Here is a 22,718-nt window from a genome sequence, read left to right on the forward strand (position 1 = left end):
CATGTTGCTTTATTACTAGTGTATTTTTTGTATGTCTTATTATTACAATATATTATCAATCCATGGATGGTGGGCCTGTAATTTCAACTAGCTTGTATCTCTCTTTCTACCCAGAGCATTACATTTAAATGTCACTGAATAATGTTTGTGCGTTGTTCTTTTGGACGGCATCGGTAAAGACACACATATGCACTATCACAAAACATCCAGAATATTATTTTTCATGTTTCCAAATTTTATGTAGATTTGAAAATAGAAAATTGCCAGATTCCCCTCAATTGTCACTCTGTTGACTTCTAGTAACTTGACGCCTTTCTTTATTTCCTTTTTTTAACATATTTACCTCTTGTATAGAAGGTACAGACACCTTTTATTTAATTTGTTCCAGTTTAAAACAGTTGTCTGCATGTTCTAGAATTTCTTCTCCCTTATTTTCTATTTGGGGATATAGAGGAATTGACATTTATTGAGTATTGATTGCCCAAGTCCTTTGCTAGGGACTTTTCATATATTACCTCATTTAATGCAAATTTTCTCTCAGTAGTGTACTTGTTATTGACCTTAATTTGCAGAAAAGGAAGCTAAGAGTTGGAAAAGTAAAATACTCTGCCCAAGGTCACATAAATGCTGGGACCACAGTTTGAACACAAACTGTGCCTCCAAAGCCTATATTGTTTTTGCTGCACCACACTAACTCCGTCTAAGTGGTTCTTTCCCGAGGATTAGGTGACGTAAGTAACTGTGTTTTCTAAACTATCAAGCACCATCCTCACATGGAATTTTTAGTGCATACTTATTATGCTAACACAGCACAGTAAGTAAATTGGGAGGTCATGAATGCTTTCTGTGATCATGAATATAATGAAACTTTAAAAATTAGGTGAAATGATGTCCATGAGTTGTTAGAGAACTCAAATCCAATCTTAACCATTTCTTTTAAAGGCCTGGCTGTCAAAATGAAACATCTTATCTTAGCAAAAAGGTATAAAATATGAACATGTAACAGTAAAATCATTTCAGAGAACATAATGAAGTTATGGAATAAAATCTGAAATAAAATCTATTGTAGCTTTGAGCCTTACATGTGATACAAAATGTTGAGAATGCGTTGGAACTCAAAGTTACATGTGGTCGTTGTCCCTCTTCCGCAGGTGTTCCAGATTGCGTATGTGATCGTGAAGGCAGCTAACTCCCCTCGGCCTGGAAACTGGATTTTGGAACGCTCGCTTGATGATGTGGAGTACAAGCCCTGGCAGTATCATGCTGTGACCGACACAGAGTGTCTCACCCTCTACAACATCCATCCCCGCACGGGCCCGCCATCATACGCCAAAGACGATGAGGTCATCTGCACTTCATTTTACTCCAAGATACACCCCTTAGAGAATGGAGAGGTAAGATGAGAAAGCTCACCATACGTACATTTACAATGGTAAAATAGGCCTGTCAGAGAGACTTGAATGTATCAGTAATTAATGTCAGGGAGATTTTAAAATAGGCTTTAGCAGAAGTACATATAAATGAGTTATTAAATAAAAAGGAAAAAAAATCTAGAGTGATTAGAATTTTAACTACTTTCATCTAGAATGTGTCTCCCATCTCCAATAAAGATCAGAGAAGAGGAAATGGGTTTAAGTTGGAAAGTCAATAATTAATTTTACATATAAAGGGACTTTTTCTGACAATGAGGATTGCTAATGGTTGGAAAAGGATTGAAACTTTAAAGGAAACGTTAGATCTGTGTGTACTCTGTTCTGAAGATGGGAACAAAAGTGGTGAATTTGGGAAAAATGTAATTCACACGAAGGACCTAAATAAAAGGAAATTCTCTCAGTCTTTGTGTGTTTTTCTGCTGTCACCACATAGGGCTACAGTTGGGTTTCTTTCCTTTGGTCAGGCTTTGTTAATATGCTTAATTATATGCTTGATTTAAAAGTCTTGCACTTCTCTGTAGCATCTTTTATCCTATGGTTAAGATTTTAGATTCATTCATAGGTTTAAGCCACAGATTCAAACCATAGCTTCACCGGTTACCAGCTGTGTTATCTTGAGCCAGTGACTTAAATCCTCTGTGCCTCAGTTTCATTTCCCATAAATTAGAAACAGTGACAATAGTTCTTACTTCGTATGATTGTCAACAAGATTAAAAGAATTATTATATTTAAAGCATTGGAGTAATGCTGACAGACATATACATCAAGCGCTCTGTTAGCATTAACTATTTTGTTTGCTGCTGCTGTAATAATAACAATAGCTATTATTGTTGTTGTTAGTAGTAGTGATAGCCTCTCAAATACCCAAACCTTGACAGAGTGACCTTCTTGGACTCTCTAATTATATTTCCCTAATCTGTCCCAACAGCATACGTGGCCTTCCTCCTTTTGTCCTACCTGCTTATGTATATCTCTATTTATACTCATGTTTGATATTCTCTCCTCACTAGTTCACACACCTGAAACTAGTATCATGTTCTGCATTCACATGTTCAGAAATCCCATTTTCGTATCCTATCATGGCCACCTCAGGCAATCTAGAGTTAGCTCTTTAAACACTTCTGGGGGAAAGTTAGATTTTTGATATAAATCTATCACACTCTTTTTAGGCACTGTTATTCTATGAATGTATAGTGGTGCCTTACTGTATTTCAAATTCTATGTTCAAAAATATCAGTTTTGGGGAAAAAATTTCCAAATGGTGCTCCCAGCAGTAATCTCAATCTGCCAAATGGCAGAGTCAATGCAGTGAGTTAAACAGCTGTTCAACCTGCTTTGTGCCCAGAGGCATCTAATTCCTGGCCAGATTGGCCTGAGGATATGGAAGTAGGGAGAGAATTACAGAGAGAATAATTTGAGTTGAATTTTTATTATTTTCCTCTGGATCCAGTGTTTATCCAAGACTAATAATTATGTAATATTTATAAAGCTTTTCTTTACCTTTAAGAAAAAAGGTCCAGTTCAGAAATTGGCTCAACACTATAAAATGTGCCTAGATAGGTATGCAACATACGTATTACATACACATCTCCAAGCCATGCTTTCCCTCCATTGATGGTGTTTCTTCATTCTTTAGACCATGTTAACCTGCTAACAAGGAACAAACAGATATGTTGTTTGTTTGTTTAACTGGCTACCTTATTTTCCCTCTAGACATTCAGTAAAAACTACTCATTGATGGTGACTGTTAAGAACAACTTATTTAACTTTCTCTGTGACATGTTTCCTTATTTATTTATTTTTCATAGGAAAGTGGATGAGTTGAGGAACCAAAAGTAGTTCAAAATACTTGAAGTAGAATGCTAATTTTTAAGAATAAGAATTAAATTCAGAGCTCTTTTAGGATATCTGCTTCATTTTATATAGCTTACTCTGTGAAACATGCTACTTTTTGGAATAAACAGGTCCAGAGAAGGTAGGTGATATTCTCCAGGACTCCCAGCTCAACTGGTATCAAGGCTGAGATAAGAATCCATGCTCCCTGACTCCCAGGTTAACATTTCTTTCATACTCTAGTAAAGACTAGAAGTTGATTTTTAAAAAATTGATAATTGCTAAACTCAAAAATGGTTTACAGGAGACATAGAGATGCTAGATTCAGTTTAAGTAGAAAGAGTCCTAATTCTGAGATATCGTGGTAGAGAGGAGTGCACATGAGATTGGAAGCCTGCATTCTGGTCCTGGCTCCAGTCCTTGGGGGACCTTGGGCAGGTCACTTAATCTAAGATTGAATTCCTTTAATACATGAATTAATTTAATATATAAATTGTCCTAAGTTCTCTTTCTGTTCTAAAATTACGTAATTTTGGATATCACTTACAATATAACACATGGGAATGGATTCTTGTCTCCAATGTTTGCCAGAAAAGTGACTATGAAATAATCTTACTATCATTAACCTTTAGTTTTAAAATGATGCACTTTTGAATACCACCTGAAATGTAATTATTAGATGTTTATATCCAAAACATCTCAGAGACTAGCGTTCCAGTTAAGTAAGAGAAACAAACACATAAACCAGTAAATGCAAAATGATAGTATAAGTGCTACAACAGGAGGGTGTAGAGAGAGTAGTAAATCCTCCCTGGGTGAGCCCAAGGAGGCACATTGAGAAGATGACTTCTCAGAATACAGGGAAACCAGAAACAAGTCTTAGTATCTCAAAGGTTTCAAGGCCAACATGCAAATTCATCTCCAATATGGCCTATGGGTCAAAATAGGCTTATAACAGAATACACCTCAAATATTCTATTGTTGAAGGATATTTTTATTGAGCATGGAATTCCAGGTTTGCACATTTAATTGTCCTCTGGTTTCCACTATCTATGTTGAAAAGGTAGCTATTTAATAATTGTCACACTTTTTTGACACACTTAATTGTCCTCTGGTTTCCATTGTCTATGTTGAAAAGGTAGCTATTTAATAGTTGTCCTTTGTATGTCTTTTCTCTGATTTTTCTTAAAAGACTTTATTTTTGTCTTCTTTTTCAGTAGTTTTACTACGATGCTCCAGATCTGCACTGCCCAAGACTATAGTCATTAGCCAAATGTGCTTATTTAAATTTCAATTAATTCAAATTAAATTAAAATTTAGTTCCTCACTTGCCTAACCACACTTTAAGTGCTCAGTAGCCACATGTGACTAGCAGCTACCACATTGGATTTCACAGAATAGAACATTTCTATCACTGCATGAAGTTCTATGGGCAATGATGTTATAGATGATATCTTTGTATTTTCTGGGTTGGGATATATTTGGTTGGTATATCTGCAGAATGATGACTTTCATCAGTTCAGGAAATAATTCAACCATTAATTCTCCAAATATTTCTCCTTCCATGTTCTCTCTCCTTTATAAAGACATTTAAACATAATTTAGAACTTCTCATTGTGTACACCATGTATCTTATAGTCTCCTTTGTATACACTCATTCTTTTGGCTTTTTATTCTTCATTCTAGATGTTTTCTTCTGGCTTACTTCCAGTTCGCTAATTCTCTCTTCAGCTATATAAAATCTGCTATTGAAACTATTCATAGCTTCTTAATTTCATTTATTATATTTTTCAGTTCTAGAATTTCTCTGGTTCATTTTCAAATACTTTAGTGTCTAGTTTTATATTGAAATTTTATGTATCTATTAAAATTTTAATTTAATAAAAAATTCATATTTAAATTTTGAATCTTCTATTTTCATCTCTTAAGCATAAAATAAAAATTATCTAAGAGTTTTTACTTGATAATTCTAATATCTGGCCTTCGTGGATATATTTTATTTCTGTTTCATCTCCTGATTCTTTTTTATGCTATCTTATATCCTCACATTCTTGATTATTTTTGCATAATAGAAATTGTATTTGAAAAATTGAGTGTAGAAATAATTTGAGGCCTAAGGTAGTATCTTCACCTTCTGAGTATTTTCTGATGTTCTGCCAGGCAATGGCAATATGGATAGTCTTAATCTGATTTTAGAGATTCAAATTTCTGGGTCACTTACATGCCTCAAAGCTGTGCTATAACTCAATGACGGCATCTATAATTCCAGTTTACCCTCATTCCCAGGCTTCCTGTCTTTGGAGTACAAACCAAAGTGTGTGGAATTTATCAAAGTACCACTCGTACAAGTCCTGGGATCCAACTTTTGTCTTCTTAGTACAGCAAGGCTGTCAAAAGCACTGCTCAGTCTCTCAGCTATGTCTTCTGGACAGGGAAATGCCCCCAGGACAAAAGTTATCACAATACACTAATTACCCCTTTAGACATCTTTCTTCTGTCTGATATTGAGAAGGTGATTCTTCACTCTCTTGATAGCTCTCAGATGGCTTTAAATAAATGTTTTTATATATTATTTCCAGTTGGTCTAGTTGTCATCATTGAGAGTTCTGGCGCTAATTATATAATTTACTATAAACAGAAGCATAGTCTTATATGCATTTTTTAAAACTTTTTATTTTGGAATCATTTTAAATTCATGTTAAGTGTATGAGGAGTACAGAGAATCCCATGTCCCCTTTACCCAACTCCCACTGAGGATAATATCTTACATAATCGTTATGCATTTGTCAAAATTAAGAAATTAACATCGATACATTACTATTAGCTAAATGACAGATTTATTCGTATTTCATTTATGTTATCATTAATGTTTATTTTTTTTCTTTTGGGGTCCAATTTGGGATACTATATTGCATTTAGTCATTGTGTCTCCTTAGTTTCCTCTAATCTGTGGCAATTTCTTAATCTTCCCTGGTTTTTCATGACCTCAATCATTTTTAAGAGTACTGGTCAGATGTTTTGTAGTATATGGCTCATTTTGCATTTGTCTGATGTTCTCTCAAGATTAAACTGGGATTTTTGGGTTTGTGGGAAGAATACCACAGAAGTGAAACACTTTCTTACTACATCGCTCATTTATTTTTATATGCACATCTCTTGTATATTTCCTTTTTTATTGGTTTATGAGTCATTATGCTTCTAGATAGATTTTTATTTTGGACAACAGTGTGGAAATATTCACCATGATTTGAAATGTATGTTTTTGACTAAGCATTGAATGATCATTTGCATCCAGGCCTTCACAATACCCTCTGAATATAATTTTAAGTCAGAGAATAAGAGAAATTAGAGTATTTTTAAGGTCCACTCATGAAACAAGGCATTATGAAATCAAAATGTCTCAGTTATAACACACTAATTAAGCAATAATGTTTTTGTTATAGGTATAGAACATTAATAGAAAATAATCTTCTGTGACTAACACTGAATCTATTGAATCTGAGGTTTATTACATTGTCACTTGCCTGGAGAATTTTGGAGGCATGTGTTTTAGAACATTTAAAATGTTTTAGAACATTTAAAAATATATTTCAGGTTTATTACATTGTCACTTGCCTGGAGAATTTTGGAGGCATGTGTTTTAGAACATCTAAAAATATATTTCAGGTGAAAAGTGCATCATTTTAGATCTGAAAGATACTTAAGGTAAATTCCTTATTGATTTATTAAAGCCTGTCATAGCTCTTGACTTCAGCTTCTATATATAAAATTCAATACTGCCCTCTGTCCATAGCATCATTGGAGACCGTTTAGCCTTTCCTTCTGGCTTCTTGAATCTTAACAGATCATCTCTGCTTGTTTCTTCAACTTTATTTGTTGCTCCAATCACCCCCACTCTTTCCCCCCACTCTCTGGCTTGGCCCCTTCTCTGCTCTTCACCTCACATTGCCTATGAGAGATCAACAAGTCTCAATCATGTGGATTCACCAAATGGGTGCTTTAGGGCACCTACCCAGTCCCCTAGATAATTAGGTTCAACTACTTCCAAGAAAGAGATCAGTCCTGCATTCTGGCATCCTAGGCTTGTCCCCAAAGGGAGAAGAGAAGTTCTCTCTGAGCTGTGAGATCATCAAATCTCAGGGCCCGGCAAAGGAGGGATAATGGAGAACAATGGAGGGATGATACTATGAGCCAATATGTTGTTACCCAGGCTGTAACTAGAAGGAGGTTTTGAGCAAAAGTCTTCAGAGTTTCATTTTACATAGGCAGTTTTGTATCATCAATGCCAAGAGAGGACTCAACGTGGACCCTTCTTTACCTTGCTTTGAGAGAACAATCCTGAGTTCCCAAATAGGAGTTGTGGAGTATAAAGCAACAAACCACAGGGGATCTCCATTACTTTGAGGCCAGTCAAAGAGAAAAGCTTCAGTGGGAACAGCTACATATTCATGCCTCTCTAGCAGTGCTACAGGGAGCCTACTCCACCAAGAGCTACTATCAGCCAAAGTGCTGCCTCTGTGGAAAGCAATTGCCCCAAGATGCTATTGAGAACTGCTAACGAGAACTGACACTTGGAGGCATGGCCGAGAACTACACTTGTAATAGTTCCTCCTACCTTGGCCTTCCTTGGAATTCACCAGGGACGTTCGAAAGAAAGCTATTTCTGGGACCAGGGCTTTTAATTCAGCAGATTTGGGAAGGGCTCAGGAAGTTCTATGTATATTTTAAACAAGTACTCCTGGTGATTTTGATGTCCCTCCTCCCAGCTTATTGCTCGGGTGTTTCTAGCCTTCCCGAACCCTGGAGCAGAACAGATCATCAGTTATTTAGGGGGAGAGTCTCAGTCGTTCTAACGGAAGAAAAAGACTAACATTTTTCCGTCAGGAAACGTGATTGTCTTTGGAGGACTGAATCTCTGGATGGGTTTGAGTTGAGTAAATGAACTTCGAGCTATAGCCAGGTTATCGATGGTTGAACGGGTGGATGAGAGAGGAGAATCACGTTAATAATACTGACAAGGATGGGGCTGTTATAGATGGCACTGCTCTATGGGTCCTAGAATTAACATTGTAAGAAATGTTTCCCATTATATGAGATTCTTCCCTTTCTGTGACTGGGATTATTCCTTTTAATTTCTTGGATTGTCACTAGAGTGCTCACTAAATATTCATGGTTACCATAGCAATTCTTGCTTCAGTTTCCTCATACAGAGAACTTTCAGTTATTGACATAAGATTCCCTCTCCCTCTTACCACAATACTTCCCACTCTCCTGGACGGCAACTCAAATAGAACTTCCATTCACTTTCATTCTGCTTCCGGAACATGGCAGGCTTGTATAAAAATCCCTGGAGAAACCATCATTAATTCTTGAAGACACTTTTTTTTCCTGTAAACTGTATGTAGAGCTTTGATATTATTTTTATTTCCTATGTGACAGAATTTTATATACACAGACAGAATATTTCTTTCCTCTTTTCATCACCTGACATTATGGTGATCCTAAGAATTGAAAACACTGGAGAATGAAGAAACAAACTCAACACAATACTAAAAACGTTTCCAAGATCCTTATTTGATGTACTATTGTTAAAGGTATAGAATGATTGTATGTGTGAGTTCGTGTGGAAATTCGAGAATGGAGATGAGGAATTAGCCTTTCTCAATTACCCTTGCACTTACATTTTTATGGAAAAGCAATAGGGTATCACTAATTTGTATCGATTATGAATAGAAATTTACGAAATAATTATTTGGGATTTTAGACTTCCTTTCTCTAAAAATAATTCTTGCATTGATTAGCATGAGGCCAGTTAGTGCCTGGAGCAACAACATGAAAGTGCCTCATTACAATGAGGTTTACATGGTGGCCTCCAAAATAGCAGAATGTTTCAACTCCGTTTGGGATACATAGAACACTTGAAATATTTTGGGATCACACACAAAATCCATAATTCATTTAAGGTATTCTATTATATTTGTTTTGTTATAGTTAAAAAACACACCTTTGTAATAAAATAAAGATAAAATTAAGAAGATTGTATTCCTCCTTTCTGTTAATATTATAATGTTATGGACTCCCCTCAACAATAAAGTATGAGTAAATCCTTGTTAAATTAATGCAGTGTTGTTGAAAAGCCATGAAGGCCGGAGAAACCATACAATATAGAATCTTGAGGACCCGGTTATTTAAGACCTGGTTATCTCAGTGTCATGGAATAGGATCTATTGGGATCTACTAAAATGGAACAGAAGGGTAAGCTTCAGTTAAGCTGGATAGGGAAGGCAGGGTTGTGCAGAGACACAAAGGCACAGCCTGCTGTCTTCTGGGTGTTCACTAGATTTGGCTCTCAGATATGGCTCTGGCACTGATTCACCATGGCACTTGGGCAGACGAGTAAATTATGCCATGTGTGCTCCAGCCAGTTCACGTGACTATAATGAGGATCAAATTAAGTCACTTAAGATACTGCCTCCTTGTAACTTGTATAATATGAGAGCAAATTCTCTAGTTCAACAGTTAACATTGGTCTAAGTCCACCCTAATTGCGGGAAGACTGAGCTGGCTTAGCCTGGAATGAGAGTGGGGCACAAGGAAGTGGCAAGGCCATGCATGCTGTTTTGTGGGGTCAACACTAGAGGAGGTGGGGCTGATTAAACAGGACTGAAGGGATAGACAAAGCGAAAACCGCGAACTTGCTGAAGTTGAGAGGGCCAGAAGGAAAAGATGAGGGTCTCTAGAGCTGATGTGGATTAGCCCGGGGCCAGGAAGGTAATAGTAATCATAGCGAGCATTTATTACGCAGTGGTTTTGTGACCTGTGCTACTCTAAGAATTTACGAGAATCAACTCACATGTACTAAGTTATGTCTCATTTTGCATTCGAGGGAAATGTGTCACAGAGAGGTCAAATAACTTGTCCGGGTTTCCATAGGTAGTAATTTTGGGAGCTGTGATTTGAAGCCAGTGAGTCCTCTGAGCACTAGAAAGGCACAGGAACAACAATTCTCTTCTGTGTCTGAGGTTTTCTGGAGAATCTGTGGGCACCGTAAATGCAGGAGTTCCCACCTCCTGGCAGGCCCTGCTTTCTCTCTGTCTGAGCGTGCACACGCCAGGCAGGCGGCTGCTGCCTGTGTTTTTAGCTTCCTGGGATTTAGTCTTTTTTTTGTTATTTTTAAAAATTATTTATTTATTTTGAGGAAGATTAGCCCTGAGCTAACTGCTGCCCATCCTCCTCTTTTTGCTGAGGAAGACTGGCCCTGAGCTAACATCCGTGCCCATCTTCCTCTACTTTATATATATATATGTGGGACGCCTACCATAGCATGGATTGTCAAGTGGTGTCATGTCCACACCCGGGATCGGAACCAGTGAACCCTGGGCCACGGAAGCAGAATGTGTGCACTTAACCACTGAGCCACTGGGCCAGCCCCTGGGATTTAGTCTTTTAATGTTTTAAGTTAAGAAAGGATTCTTTACTTTCCTCTTATTCTTTTTTGGTGGGTAAATTACTTCTTACTGAATATGGTAGTTGTTTTGAAATATCACTTTCTTCTTTTCTTTTCTTTTTTTTTTTTTTAAAAGATTGGCACCTGAGCTAACAACTGTTGCCAATCTTCTTTTTTTTTTCTGCTTTATCTCCCCCAACCCCCCACCCCGTACATAGTTGTGTATCTTAGTTGCAGGTCCTTCTAGTTGTGGCATGTGGGATGCCGCCTCAGCATGGCCTGACGAGCGGTGCCATATCTGCACCCAGGATCCAAACTGGCAAAACCCCGGGCCGCTGTAGTGGAGCAGGTGAACTTAACCACTGGCCGCGGGGCCGGCGCCTCTTTTTTCTTTTTTTAATGAATCTTTTTTTTTAAAAGATTGCCACATCTGTTGCCAATCTTTCTCTTTTTTTCTTCTTCTCCCCAAAACCCCCCAGTACATGGCTGTGTATTCTAGCTGTAGGTCCTTTTGGTTGTGCTATGTGGGACACCACCTCAGCATGGCCTGATGAGTGGTACTAGGTCTGTGCCCAGAATCTGAACCAGTGAAACCCCAGGCTACTGAAGCGGAGCGTGACAACTTAACCACTCGGCCACAAGGCCCACCCCTGCTTCCTTGTATTCTTAACCTTTTTATTTATCTTGTTTATTTTTTACCTTTTTAATGATTTTTATTTTTTTTAATGATTTTTAATTTCTGGTTTTAAGAGTTCTACCTTGGCATATTTACATTTATCATGTATTTTTTTCTTCCTCAAACTTTGCTCTGGTAAATTATTTAAATTTCTTTCATATTGTCATATATATGTATATGAAAACCATATGAATAGGGTTATATAAGTATATAAAATATGAAAATATATATAAATGTGAAAACTCTGTGAGTAACATTGTCTGATAGAGCACCAGAAGGTGAGATGATGGTGCAAAAAGAGCCGGCAGAGTTCTGCTCTGCTGTCCACAGGGGTGCTAGGAGTCAGAGTCGACCTGATGACCCTAACAACAACAAATATATATATATATACATAATTTTTATTTTAAAATTTGATGAGTTCCCATTATGTTATATACTTGTCAGAAATTTTTTTTTGTCTTTTAAATTTTTTAAAATCTGGCTTTGACTTCTAAAATGACTTCTTGTAATTTCATCAATTTTATTGTAGCTTATATTTTATAGCATTTTACATTACTTTTGATCATTTTATTTTTGGCTTACTTTGTGCTTTTATTGTTTGAATATCATTCTGTACATCTTATGTTTAATTGCTTTTATTACTTTCACAGTGGCAACAGGATATGTGATTGTAAAGAGCACAATAAGCGTAACCCACCCTAGGAAGAGCCTCGTATCTTCTCTCCCTCTGTTTAGACCATCAGTAGCCCTTTCAGCTCTCCTTAAAACATCTCTCCCAAAACTTACAGTTTCTCTTCCATATCAAATCCCAAAAAACTAAAGCAACACAGAAGATCCACTGACTAACAGATCTCAAGATAATATTAATTTATAAGCATAACTGTTAAAATACTTTTTAAGGTTGTTTTTACTCTCCAGACTCCTAAGACAAGCTGCTCCTCTAAAATTTCACCATATGCAATGGTTGAATATTGAACAAATATTTTAAACACATAAGGAAGGTGGTTCAGGTTTTACTCAGAAAAGAATCCTTAAAACACACATCTGGTTTGATTTTTAATAAGAATCACATTTCAAGAGACCTAATAGAAACTATATAAAAAGAATTTTAGAAAATGCTTTTTATTTTAATTTTCATCCAATATGGCATTAGCTATTGGCTATAATTTCTTTCCAGCTATGGTTATGGAATGAGTCTTCCAGTCTATGGAGGGTCCCAGGGGCCACTCCATATTAAATAGGCCATTGGCAAATCGTGTAAGGTTTCTCACCAGGAGCATCTTAAGGACAGAATCCATTGGTTCTATATGGGTGTAGTACTCAGCTCTGGCTGCTATAACAGAATCCCATAGACTGAGTGGCTTAAACAGCAAACATTTATTTCTTACAGTTCTGGGGCTAGGAAGTCCAATATCAAGGTGCCAGTATGGTTGGATCCTGGTGAGGACCCTGTTGTTGGTTTCCTCACATGGTGGAGAAGGCAAAGACATGGTGGAGAAGGCAAAGAGAGAAGCTCTTTAGAGTCTCTTCTTATAAAGGCAGTAATATCATCATGAGGGCTCCACCCTCATGACTTATTTATCCCCAAATGTCCTGTTGCCAAATACCATCACATTGTGATTAGAGTTTCAACATATGAATTTTGGGAGGCCCCAGACATGCAGTCCATAAGAGGGGGTTACTCTTTAAATGAACAACAGACCCCTATCGAGTAGCCCAGGTGCATTTAGAACTCCAGACTTCTCAAGCGTCATCTGCATGTTTCAGCATTTGACCACAAGCTTTACTGCCCTACCAAAAGCTCTCTGAATATAGAAACCTTTTAATTCTTTGCCCATTTCCTTAAGAAAGAAAGGACACAATGCCATGTTAGATGGACTTGAGATCCATTATAATATCATAATTACTTTTAAAAATAAAATTCTCAAATACCCTAATCCTTTTTTGGAATCTTTAATATTGGATATTAATATCAATAGTAAAACTATATTTCTTGAAAATATGGACCCATTTTGTGCACATGATAAGAGAGATTATAGCACCAAGGTTTTAAATGACTTCTAAGGTATTAATTTTTCCAAGCTATAGATAAGTATATCAAATAGATAAGTATATCAAATATTACATTTGGCAAAGATAGAGTAATCCCCATCTTAAAGTAAATTATATTAAAAATGTTAAGCAAAGGACCAGGTGAATACGTTTCTTTGTTCCATCAAAACTTTAAATATTTGTGTTTTTCTTTTTTGTGGCGCATGCTAATTCTTTCAAATTGTTACTTTTACTGTTAATTAATTAATTAGGTAAAATCTTATCTGGACTGTATTGACATTATCTATCTTATAGTCAGAAAAGACAGCCCCCTATACCCTTAAATTTACTAATCTGCTAGTCTTTTGGACATTTCTTCAAAACTTTTTCAGTTTTCATCTGAATAAATTTCAGATTTCATTTTTTAGACTGGTTATTTTTTGTATGAAGGACACTATATTTTGATGTGCTCCACTTTTGGTCAGTTCTAAAATCACTATTATGTAAGGAAATCAACAAAGAAGGAAATACAATTTAATATTATGTAGTCTTTAGCTTATCCATCCAATAATGCTTTTCTTCCACATAAATACTGTGAAGACAGGTGCACAAGTATTTAATTATGTTGGCACCTTATAGAAGAATTTCAAGAAAGCTGGATTAAACCAAGTTCCACTTAAACTCACTGCAATTTGTCACAGAAAAAGCCTATGTTAAAGTTCTCTGAACTGGGAATTATAAATTGTTGTCAGTTATTTGGGTCCCAATTCTAAAGCATATTGAGATTACAGAATTATGAAGCAGGAATAATATTCGTTGTGTGCAGAAACAGGGAAAAAAAGAACTATTAAACGCACTAGATATTATTAGAAGCATTTGAGGCCACTGAAACTCATCTTGTGGTTTGTAAAATCAAGTATGAAATTCTAAGCTAACATCCCATGATGTAATGACAGGTCATGCTAGATTTGATGATATTTTATCATTTTTTTCACAGCACTGAAGTGAGGACCAAGTCTTTCGTTAAAATGTGAATCTCATAGGAAGGAAGATTAGTGGATTAACTACTGTTATTGTTATCAATAACATTGGCAACACCATTTTGTGTATGGTGCTCCATCGATTTCAAAGCACTTGTCATATACTCTTTCATCTGATCTTCACCAAAGCCTTGGAGACGGTTGAAGCCAAAATATTTATCATTCTCATTTTAAAGACGGACATTAAATAACTGGTTTGTTCTCACATAGTGGTAAATGTTCATTAATCCCTGGTCCAGGTCCAGTTCAGATCTTCTGATGGCAAATCTTATAATCATTCTGCATCATAAACTGAATGCTCAGGTCCAATCAGCCGTCTTCTAAATGTGTATTTACGATTGGTCACAAGGGCTGTGTGGTACTGGGTGGATAATTAAGTGCCATCCACCATCTCTACTGGGAAAAACCTAAGGCCGTGTCAGTTAATCAGTCTCACATAGGAAAGATAATGTACTATTACCTTTATTGCAGAAGTATACTTGAAAATACAACGAAGGATCTTGAAGCTATTAAAATAAGCTTCTGATCCTTAGGGAAACTATTGCAACACTGGAGCTCTCATCAAAAGTCCTTGAGACAAGTAACCCAGGAGTAGAATGGCTATGATTCCACTTTACAAGCAAACTTAAAAAGATATCAGCACCTGCTTTACCAGGTCCCCTGCTATGAAAGGAAAACTGGAGAAAAATCTACTGCAAAGCCTTCTAGCCTGGGGATGTGTACTGTTTTGCACTATGGCCAACTGACTGCAGCCAAATATTTTCATTAGAAATACGTAAGTGAATAACTTTGCTGAATTCTGCTACCGGGGAATCACATAAGACATGCAATTTAAATTCTAATCATGGGTCGCAAAAATCCTATGATACTCATTTTGCAAAGGAGATTGGCAGCCCTGGCAAGATTACAAGTTAGAAAATTAAATTCTCCTGTGTAAATTTGTTCTTCAGCTTCATTCAGTAATAAGAATTATTTATTTTCTTATTCAACAGATAAGTGCCTTCTAAACCAAGCCTACTATTAGGTTGAGCTACATGAAATTGACAATATTTGACTATTTTTAGTCAATAAAAATGCAGTTTCATGTGGTTTAATCTAATGTATGCCAAAGGACGAATATAAATACTTGCAGAAATTTAAACTGTCCTCAGCATAACCTCACCTGCACACATTATTTTAGAAAAAGCACTAAAGAGAATTCAAGTCCCTTCACAGAAACAATAATTTATAACTGTAATAATTTATACTAGTTATATTGTGAAGGTCTTTCCTCACTGTGTTACTAATATGGTGAATATTAAGCTAAAAATGAGTCACTGCATTTGTTTCTTATTTTTTGGTGGTGGGTAGAATAGCAAATAGGATTTTCATATGAACAACCAGACATTACATCAGGTGCCATGGGGAACTACATGGAAAGTGAAGTTACTAGTAATAAGTTTTGGTTAGTTGCTAGTAAGTTGGGAACTGATTCATTTTGGCTCATAGACTGCAAAGCATGTGTGTGTATATCTGTGTTTCTATACGAACACATCCGAGTACCCTTATACATGGAGCATGATCACACGTGTGGATCTTAGTTGTATCAGGAGTGACAGCTGCCACCTTCTCAGAGGCATTTCAAATATTTCCAAACTTGACATTCAACTTACAACAAGTACCCATTATTCTCTTTGGGGTATATTACCTCGTTGCAAAAATATTGGTGCAAATTTTTGAAGATTATGTTAAGGAAAAAAATCTTTATTGCATTTTGAAGAAAAAAATAATCGTAATGATTTACTTTTGCTTTCTTTCTTATCTCTAGACTTGTTCTTTTTATCAGTGAATGAAAAACATTTTGTTCTTCCTTATAATTTGTTAGGTTGCATCCATTCATCTTATAACAAGATAAACTTTAGTGTTGAATTAGCTTTGGTAGAGGAGCTCCCGCATTAATCACCAGTAAACAAATGCATTGCCAAAAAGATAGGACATCAAAACTATGACTGGGATACAGTCTCAGTTCAACAACCAAATGATTTGATATTAAAAATAAATTTTGTGGGTTTATATAGCAAATGAGTAGTCCTCAACATTTGGCTATTTTTTCTGTTAACAAATACTGACCACCACCTATGTGGCAAATGCTATCTTAGGTGCAAGGGATAAAAGACATTATATTTTTGGGGGATAAGATAAGAGATTATGTAAATAAATCAGGGAAAAATCTTAGAGTCTTGGGCAAGGTGGTAAAGGCATGCCTAGCACAGAAAAGTCTTGGTTACAGGGAGAGAGGGACAGAAGGAGAGAGAACGCAGTGACCTGAATAGGGAACTGCATGGTTACCACGTAGAAAATGTGGGCAGGAAGGACGGGACACAGGTTGTGTTCATAGCAATTGCTTTGACTCACCATGATTATTTCAGCTACTGAATATCTGAATAAATTGAGTGGAGAGGCTGTCTGTACTGAGCTGTAAAACAGTTTCAGAATGAGAAAATTCAATTTTAAACTTACACTTAGAAAAAAACCCAAACACCTGCCATGCAGAAACATGTCACAGAAACAGATTTCAGGGGAACAGAATTCTTTTCCTGTACAGTAATTATGGCTAAGCACTTGTTAAAATAAAAAATAAGGATGTTTATCAGCATAAGGAATGAGAGCATTTGGGTTTTTTGCCTTCGTTTATAAAATGTATCCTGTTTTGTAATTCTTTTCCGACGAGGCTCATGTGCTATGGGGTTCACTCTTTAGCATGAGGGACCAATTTCTAGAGTCGAAATGGTTTAGTCCCTCATTTTTTACTAGTGTTTGATCAATCCTTCCATTGAGAGATAACTTTTTAATAATTCCCCAAAAAAGCATGGGGCAGTGTTTGACCTCTAGGTTACTGTCACAGGTGAAGCAGTCCAGTTGGCAGAATACGAGTGCACTCTTATTGCTGGGCTCCTTGCTAAGGAAAGCATACATATTTTTCTTGAGACGATGACTAGCTGAAAGCATCTGAGAACTGCTAGAAAGATAAAACTGTAGAGAGAAAAGCCAAAGGCAAAGTTGCCCATTTTGTCAGCACTTACATTGTGTTGTTGGATGCTATGACATAGTCTCTACTCCATTAAGCATCTGATACTTGCTAACAAGGTGAAGCTACTTACATGGACAACGTTAAATATAGGCAAAAAGATAAATAAAATGCCTCTCTGTGACCACACAAAGAGTGTCTAAACATGGACAGAGGATTGCAAATTGTGTTCTCAGTAAGCCAAATCATTAGGACAGTAGCGAAATGAGAGCAAATGGTGTCCTGAGCAATGCAATATGTTTGTACCAGTCCTCTTACCTGCAGAACGACTCTGCTAAAATTTGCCAGGGCTCACTAGTGTCTTCAGGCACCCCAGGGAGGGCAGCCCAGGATATCGGCCACCTTCAGCCCTGCTCTGATTAAGGCTCTGCATTAGGATAGAGAGGAGAGGTAGTTCAGGGCATTTTATCTTATATCCCTGGCAAAATAGCACAGTTGATGCCTAAATTTCATTTCTGAAAATAGTACAGGTAATTTTTCGGTCAAATGAGACTTTTATCAAAAGAGGAAACAAAGGCAGAAAGTGGAGAGGAGCTGATGTCAGTACTTCCGATGATACTGAAGTTTGTTTTAAAGTAATAAAAGTCACAGTATCTCCAGGCACTTTGGACTCCAAAATTGGAAGAAGCTCAAATGATGACAAATAGGATATTCTTATGTAAAAACAAAGAAGGGACTTGTAAAACCTAAGGTAAATGAAAATCAAGGTTGAAAAGATATAAAATAATTAGGTCAGGAGCAATCAGTAAAATATATGCCAAACCAAACAATACTTTGATATTCTGGTCTGGAATGAGGATTTGGGGTTATTTTGAAAAATAACGTCACTACAACCCTGTCCAGAACTCACAGCTGCAGAAACAGAAGTAAACAAATCATCCTATTGGAAGACTGCGAGGTTAAAGAACAACCAGACTCAAACTCAACGAGATTCTTGTTGGTTCCAGTAAAATGATCATAGCTCGTACAATTCCCCAAAGGAAAACTACAAAAGGATGCTTCTAGAGATAAGAATACAAATACCATTTGCTTGTTTGTTTGTTTTTAAATTAGATAACAAAATGAAGATTAGGTAAAAAGGTGTTTTCTGTATTTGCTCTTAAAAAATATCTCTCCATTTAATATGCAGTCATTTAACATGAAATCTTTTCTCGCTGTCTTCTCATATATCGTTAGGTAGTGGAAAGATGCTACTGTTTACCAGGTGTTGCTAAAAGCTATTAAATTCCATGAGGGAAGACTGTGACTTGCTCTTTTTTGCACTTTCCCACTCCCCAGTTGACATCACTTGAATGTATGTGTAAGATTTTCTATGCCAACAGCCAAATCAGATCATTCTTGCCTGGGAGTAGAAAGTGGGACTTGACTTATGTAGGTAGACTATCTTGATTGACGAACCAGCCAGCTTTCACATTTGTGACACTGAGGTAATTTTGTAGCATTTGAATGTGTCATTCATTTATGTCCTAGAACTACACCAAACTCCTGGAAAAATCAAGGAGAAAAAGGTAACCAATTATGCTGGATTCAAATGTAAATATCCACATAAGAATATTAATAAGTAAAATATATTTGTATGAAAATAATTTTTATTTTTTGTACCTCATCTCTTAGAGTAGCTGAGACATCTCTACTTTTTCTATCCAAAAATAACACATAAGCAAAATGCTACAAGGCCCCAGAATGTTATCTTGAAGACCATGCACTAGTTAATCAAGGCAGGAAACAATTTTGCAACCCTATTCCATCATTTAACAGAGTAATTTCTAAAATAACCAGTCTCCTGTAACTTAGCACCAAACCAAATTGGTGTCACCACTTTGATTTCTCTTTTGAAATTAATTTCCAGTTCAGTTTTCTTTTGCCTCTGGTGATCTGGATGATCATTTTGTAGCATCTGGATAATTTTACGTTAACATCTGGAATTGAGGTTTTTTTTTAATTTGTCTGATGCATATAGAATACTTCTGTAGGAAATGTATTTTCTCAGCTGCTGTTTATTCATTTCAAAGAGACATGGTTAAGTGAGTGTAACAGCTTCTAAAATTCCTGAGGAAACGCAAAACATGTTTAATACAAAGTCCTTCCAGTCTATTTTCTCTCCTCCTAGCTTTTCCCATGGCAGCAATGGCTGATCTGTACAGAAGGGAGAGTTTTGAATGGTAACAGGTGGTGTCGTGGAGAGCATGGGCCTTTGAAATCAGTCCTGGTCTGGAATCGTGGTCTGGCAGTCAATGGCTACGTAACCTTGGGCAGCTCTTTGAAGTTCCATTTCCTTATCTCAAAAAGGAGAAGTATGAAGACGTATCTCCCGACCTTGGTCGTACTAAATGAGATGATTTATATAAATTATCCAGTTCAAGGTGGGGAGTCAATAAATGGTAGCTGTTATTAGCATTTATTTCTGCGTGTTACAGAATGCAATTTAGGATTTCTTCTTTTCCTGACCTCCTAATGTTTTATGCATGCGATTAGCAGTTTGGCGATTTGTACAAGGTTTTTGAGAGCTGATACTGAATGTTTACTTTTAAAAACTTGCTCTTTGAGTGGAAAGAGAAGGAAGGAATCAAGCTGGCTAAAGACATTATGGAGGAAATCAGAGAGCGCTTTGTTTCTGAGGTTCTGTAGCACAAGCTATATGTGTGCTCAAAGTAACTTGAATTTTTAAGCAACACTTCAGAATTCACATACTGAAATAACAGCTATAAGTACAAGCTGTTGTGGTCTCGTGGATAAAAGAATCCTACATTCATTATCATGAATGAAACGTTGTTCAAATGTTTTGAAACTCTTCTTTGATGTCATTGTTTTTGTACTAATGACTTGTTAACCAGTCTTGACTCTAAATGACTTTTATTCATTCCCCTCCCACACCAAAAAAATTATTCACCTTCAGAGATAAAATTTTGTAATACTGAGTTAGTCAAAGAGATGTATTAAATGTTCTGAAGACAAGTCTGAATAGTTCCAAAATCTCTTGAGGGTTGTTGGGATAATTGTAAAACTAAAGCAATTAATGTAAAAGGTTTTTCATTCATTTAGTTGTACAATTTTTGGTAACTTGGTTAAAAAATTAGCAGCTTCATTTTACGTTCGCAAATTAAAAGGTAGTTTTCAAAGGAACATGAGTTAACAAAGTTTTAGAGAAATGATTTTAATAACATGGGATTTCACACATTGATTCTGAAAACCCAATAATTTTCTTAAAAATATACTTTCACATGCTTTAATGCTACCTTAAAGAAATTGAGAGTTTGTAGATTGTCTAGTTTTTCACTCTTTCCCCAATACTTAGTAGGGTTGGTGTTCAATAATACTAGATAACACTAGGTGAGTAAATAAATGAAGAGGTGATGAAATAAATGAATTCATTACCATTGTTTATTAAAGAGACATCCCTTTTTATACCTCTACTTATTTCCAAGAAAAGTGGCAAACATAACAGAACACATTAAACTGACCAACAAAGGAGAAAATTTAACTAAACAAAAAAATTAAAGATAAATGCACATTTACTGCTCATCTGGAATGAATTAGTTATTGCAGTTGAACTCTTAATTTGATTCAGAATTTTCAGACAATTAGGAAAAAAAAGGAAAATGTTAATTTATACGGTTTCCTTGTCTGACAAAGAAGAGCTTCCAAATTTTCAAGACAAACATTTTCTTGGCAATGAATTCTCAGAGAAAATTTTAACGCAGTCCTTATGTAAAGACTTCAGATAGCAAAAAGTACAAGATTTTCAAGCATAATGAGTACAGAGGAAAATATTACTTGTTTATTTCTATCACATAAGAAAGCCAAGAATATAAACTTGAAATTTTCACTCAATAATGATATATGTGTCTCTGAAGAACTAAATAATATGGTTCAATTTCATAATTTTATGACAATCTAACAATCCAAGAAGGAGCTCTGGGGGTGGATGGGTAGTGTGTCCATCTTCATGTCACTCTCGCGTGTCACATGCACAGAGAAATCCCCAGGGTTGAATCACTTGGCAGGGATTTAAGCATCAATATTCTTTCTTGCTGGGTAGTCTTCTGTGTGATTAACATGGAGAATGTACTCCAGCCAAATGGAGAGCCAGTCCACTGCCACACAGGAGTGCATTTTCAGGTGGCTTGTGGTTAGAACCAATGTATTTTCCCCAACATACATTTTGAGTAATAATAGCTAACGTTTATTGATTACTTGCCATATGCCAGATACCATTCTAAGCGCTTTGCATCTCTTAACTCATCAGACTTTCACAATAACCCCATGCACTGGACACTATCATTGTTCCCATTTTATGAGTGAGGAAACTGATGGGCAGTATTACATTGCCCAAGATTATACAGCTAATAAACGGCAGAGCCAGGATTTGGGCACAGGCTGATATTATGCTACAGCCTGTGTGCTTAGCCACTGTCAAGAACTTACCCTCAACCTACCTATGAAATTGTACTAGAATGTGGATTCTACAAAAGGGATGCTTTAAACTCTTTCATGTAATATAGAAGGAATATTGACATGACCAATGATAAAGGGAGCAATAACAAAAATTTGCTCGCTTTGACTATGAAAGAACATCAGTGTGACTCCGTGCCAAGTATCTGATTATGAAGAGAATCGCATTGTGATCAGCAGGCTAAGATGAAGAAAATGACCCTGAAATAGCCAAATGAATGGGTTAACCTATTCCATGGCATCAAGCTCAAAAGGAGTGCTCATCTTATGGAAGTGGTTGTGGTCTAATGGACAGTGCTTTGGATTTGAAGTAAAAAACAAAAATAAAAAGAGTTTAATTCCCAATTCTACCATTCACAGTATCTGTAACCTCCTAGTGTTTGCTTGTTTTGGGATATACCTTCCTAGAAGCTCAATTTTCTTATCTGTAAATTGGTTTAATATTCCTCTTCCCTGTACTCTCTAGCTTTGTTGTGATACCAAATAAAATACTGCGTGCATACCCTTGTAGATTCTAAAGCAATGTACAAATGCACAACATCCACACGTAGTGCCATAGGTGAAAGGCATGCATCCAATTAATGTACAAGCTGTACCAAGTTATTTCAGTTCAATTAAAAAGACAAGCAGCTTATCTACAGACCAATTTCATGGCATTTAAAGTTGGAATTTCATCTGTTATAAATCTATTCTTAATTACTCTGATTCTATCGTTGAGAAAACTTTAATAGACTGGAAT

General features: G+C 36.3%; 1 protein-coding gene and 1 long non-coding RNA gene across 3 annotated transcripts in view; both read left to right on the forward strand.

Annotated features, from left to right (window-relative positions):
• LAMA2 (laminin subunit alpha 2) overlaps nt 1–22,718 on the forward strand; it is a 542,322-nt gene that overhangs the window by 175,649 nt on the left and 343,955 nt on the right. For both annotated transcript variants that reach the window (XM_070557039.1, XM_070557040.1), the window contains exon 4: nt 1,152–1,394. In XM_070557039.1, the coding sequence (XP_070413140.1) occupies nt 1,152–1,394 (243 nt within the window). The remainder of the gene's footprint in view (nt 1–1,151; nt 1,395–22,718) is intronic.
• On the forward strand, nt 8,586–14,665 carry LOC139073410 (uncharacterized). The gene is made up of 2 exons (XR_011522111.1): nt 8,586–8,860; nt 14,418–14,665. It is a non-coding gene; the product is annotated as an uncharacterized lncRNA (long non-coding RNA).

This window comes from Equus przewalskii, chromosome 9, assembly GCF_037783145.1.
Source record: "Equus przewalskii isolate Varuska chromosome 9, EquPr2, whole genome shotgun sequence".
In the NCBI taxonomy this organism is placed as follows: Eukaryota; Metazoa; Chordata; class Mammalia; order Perissodactyla; family Equidae; genus Equus; species Equus przewalskii.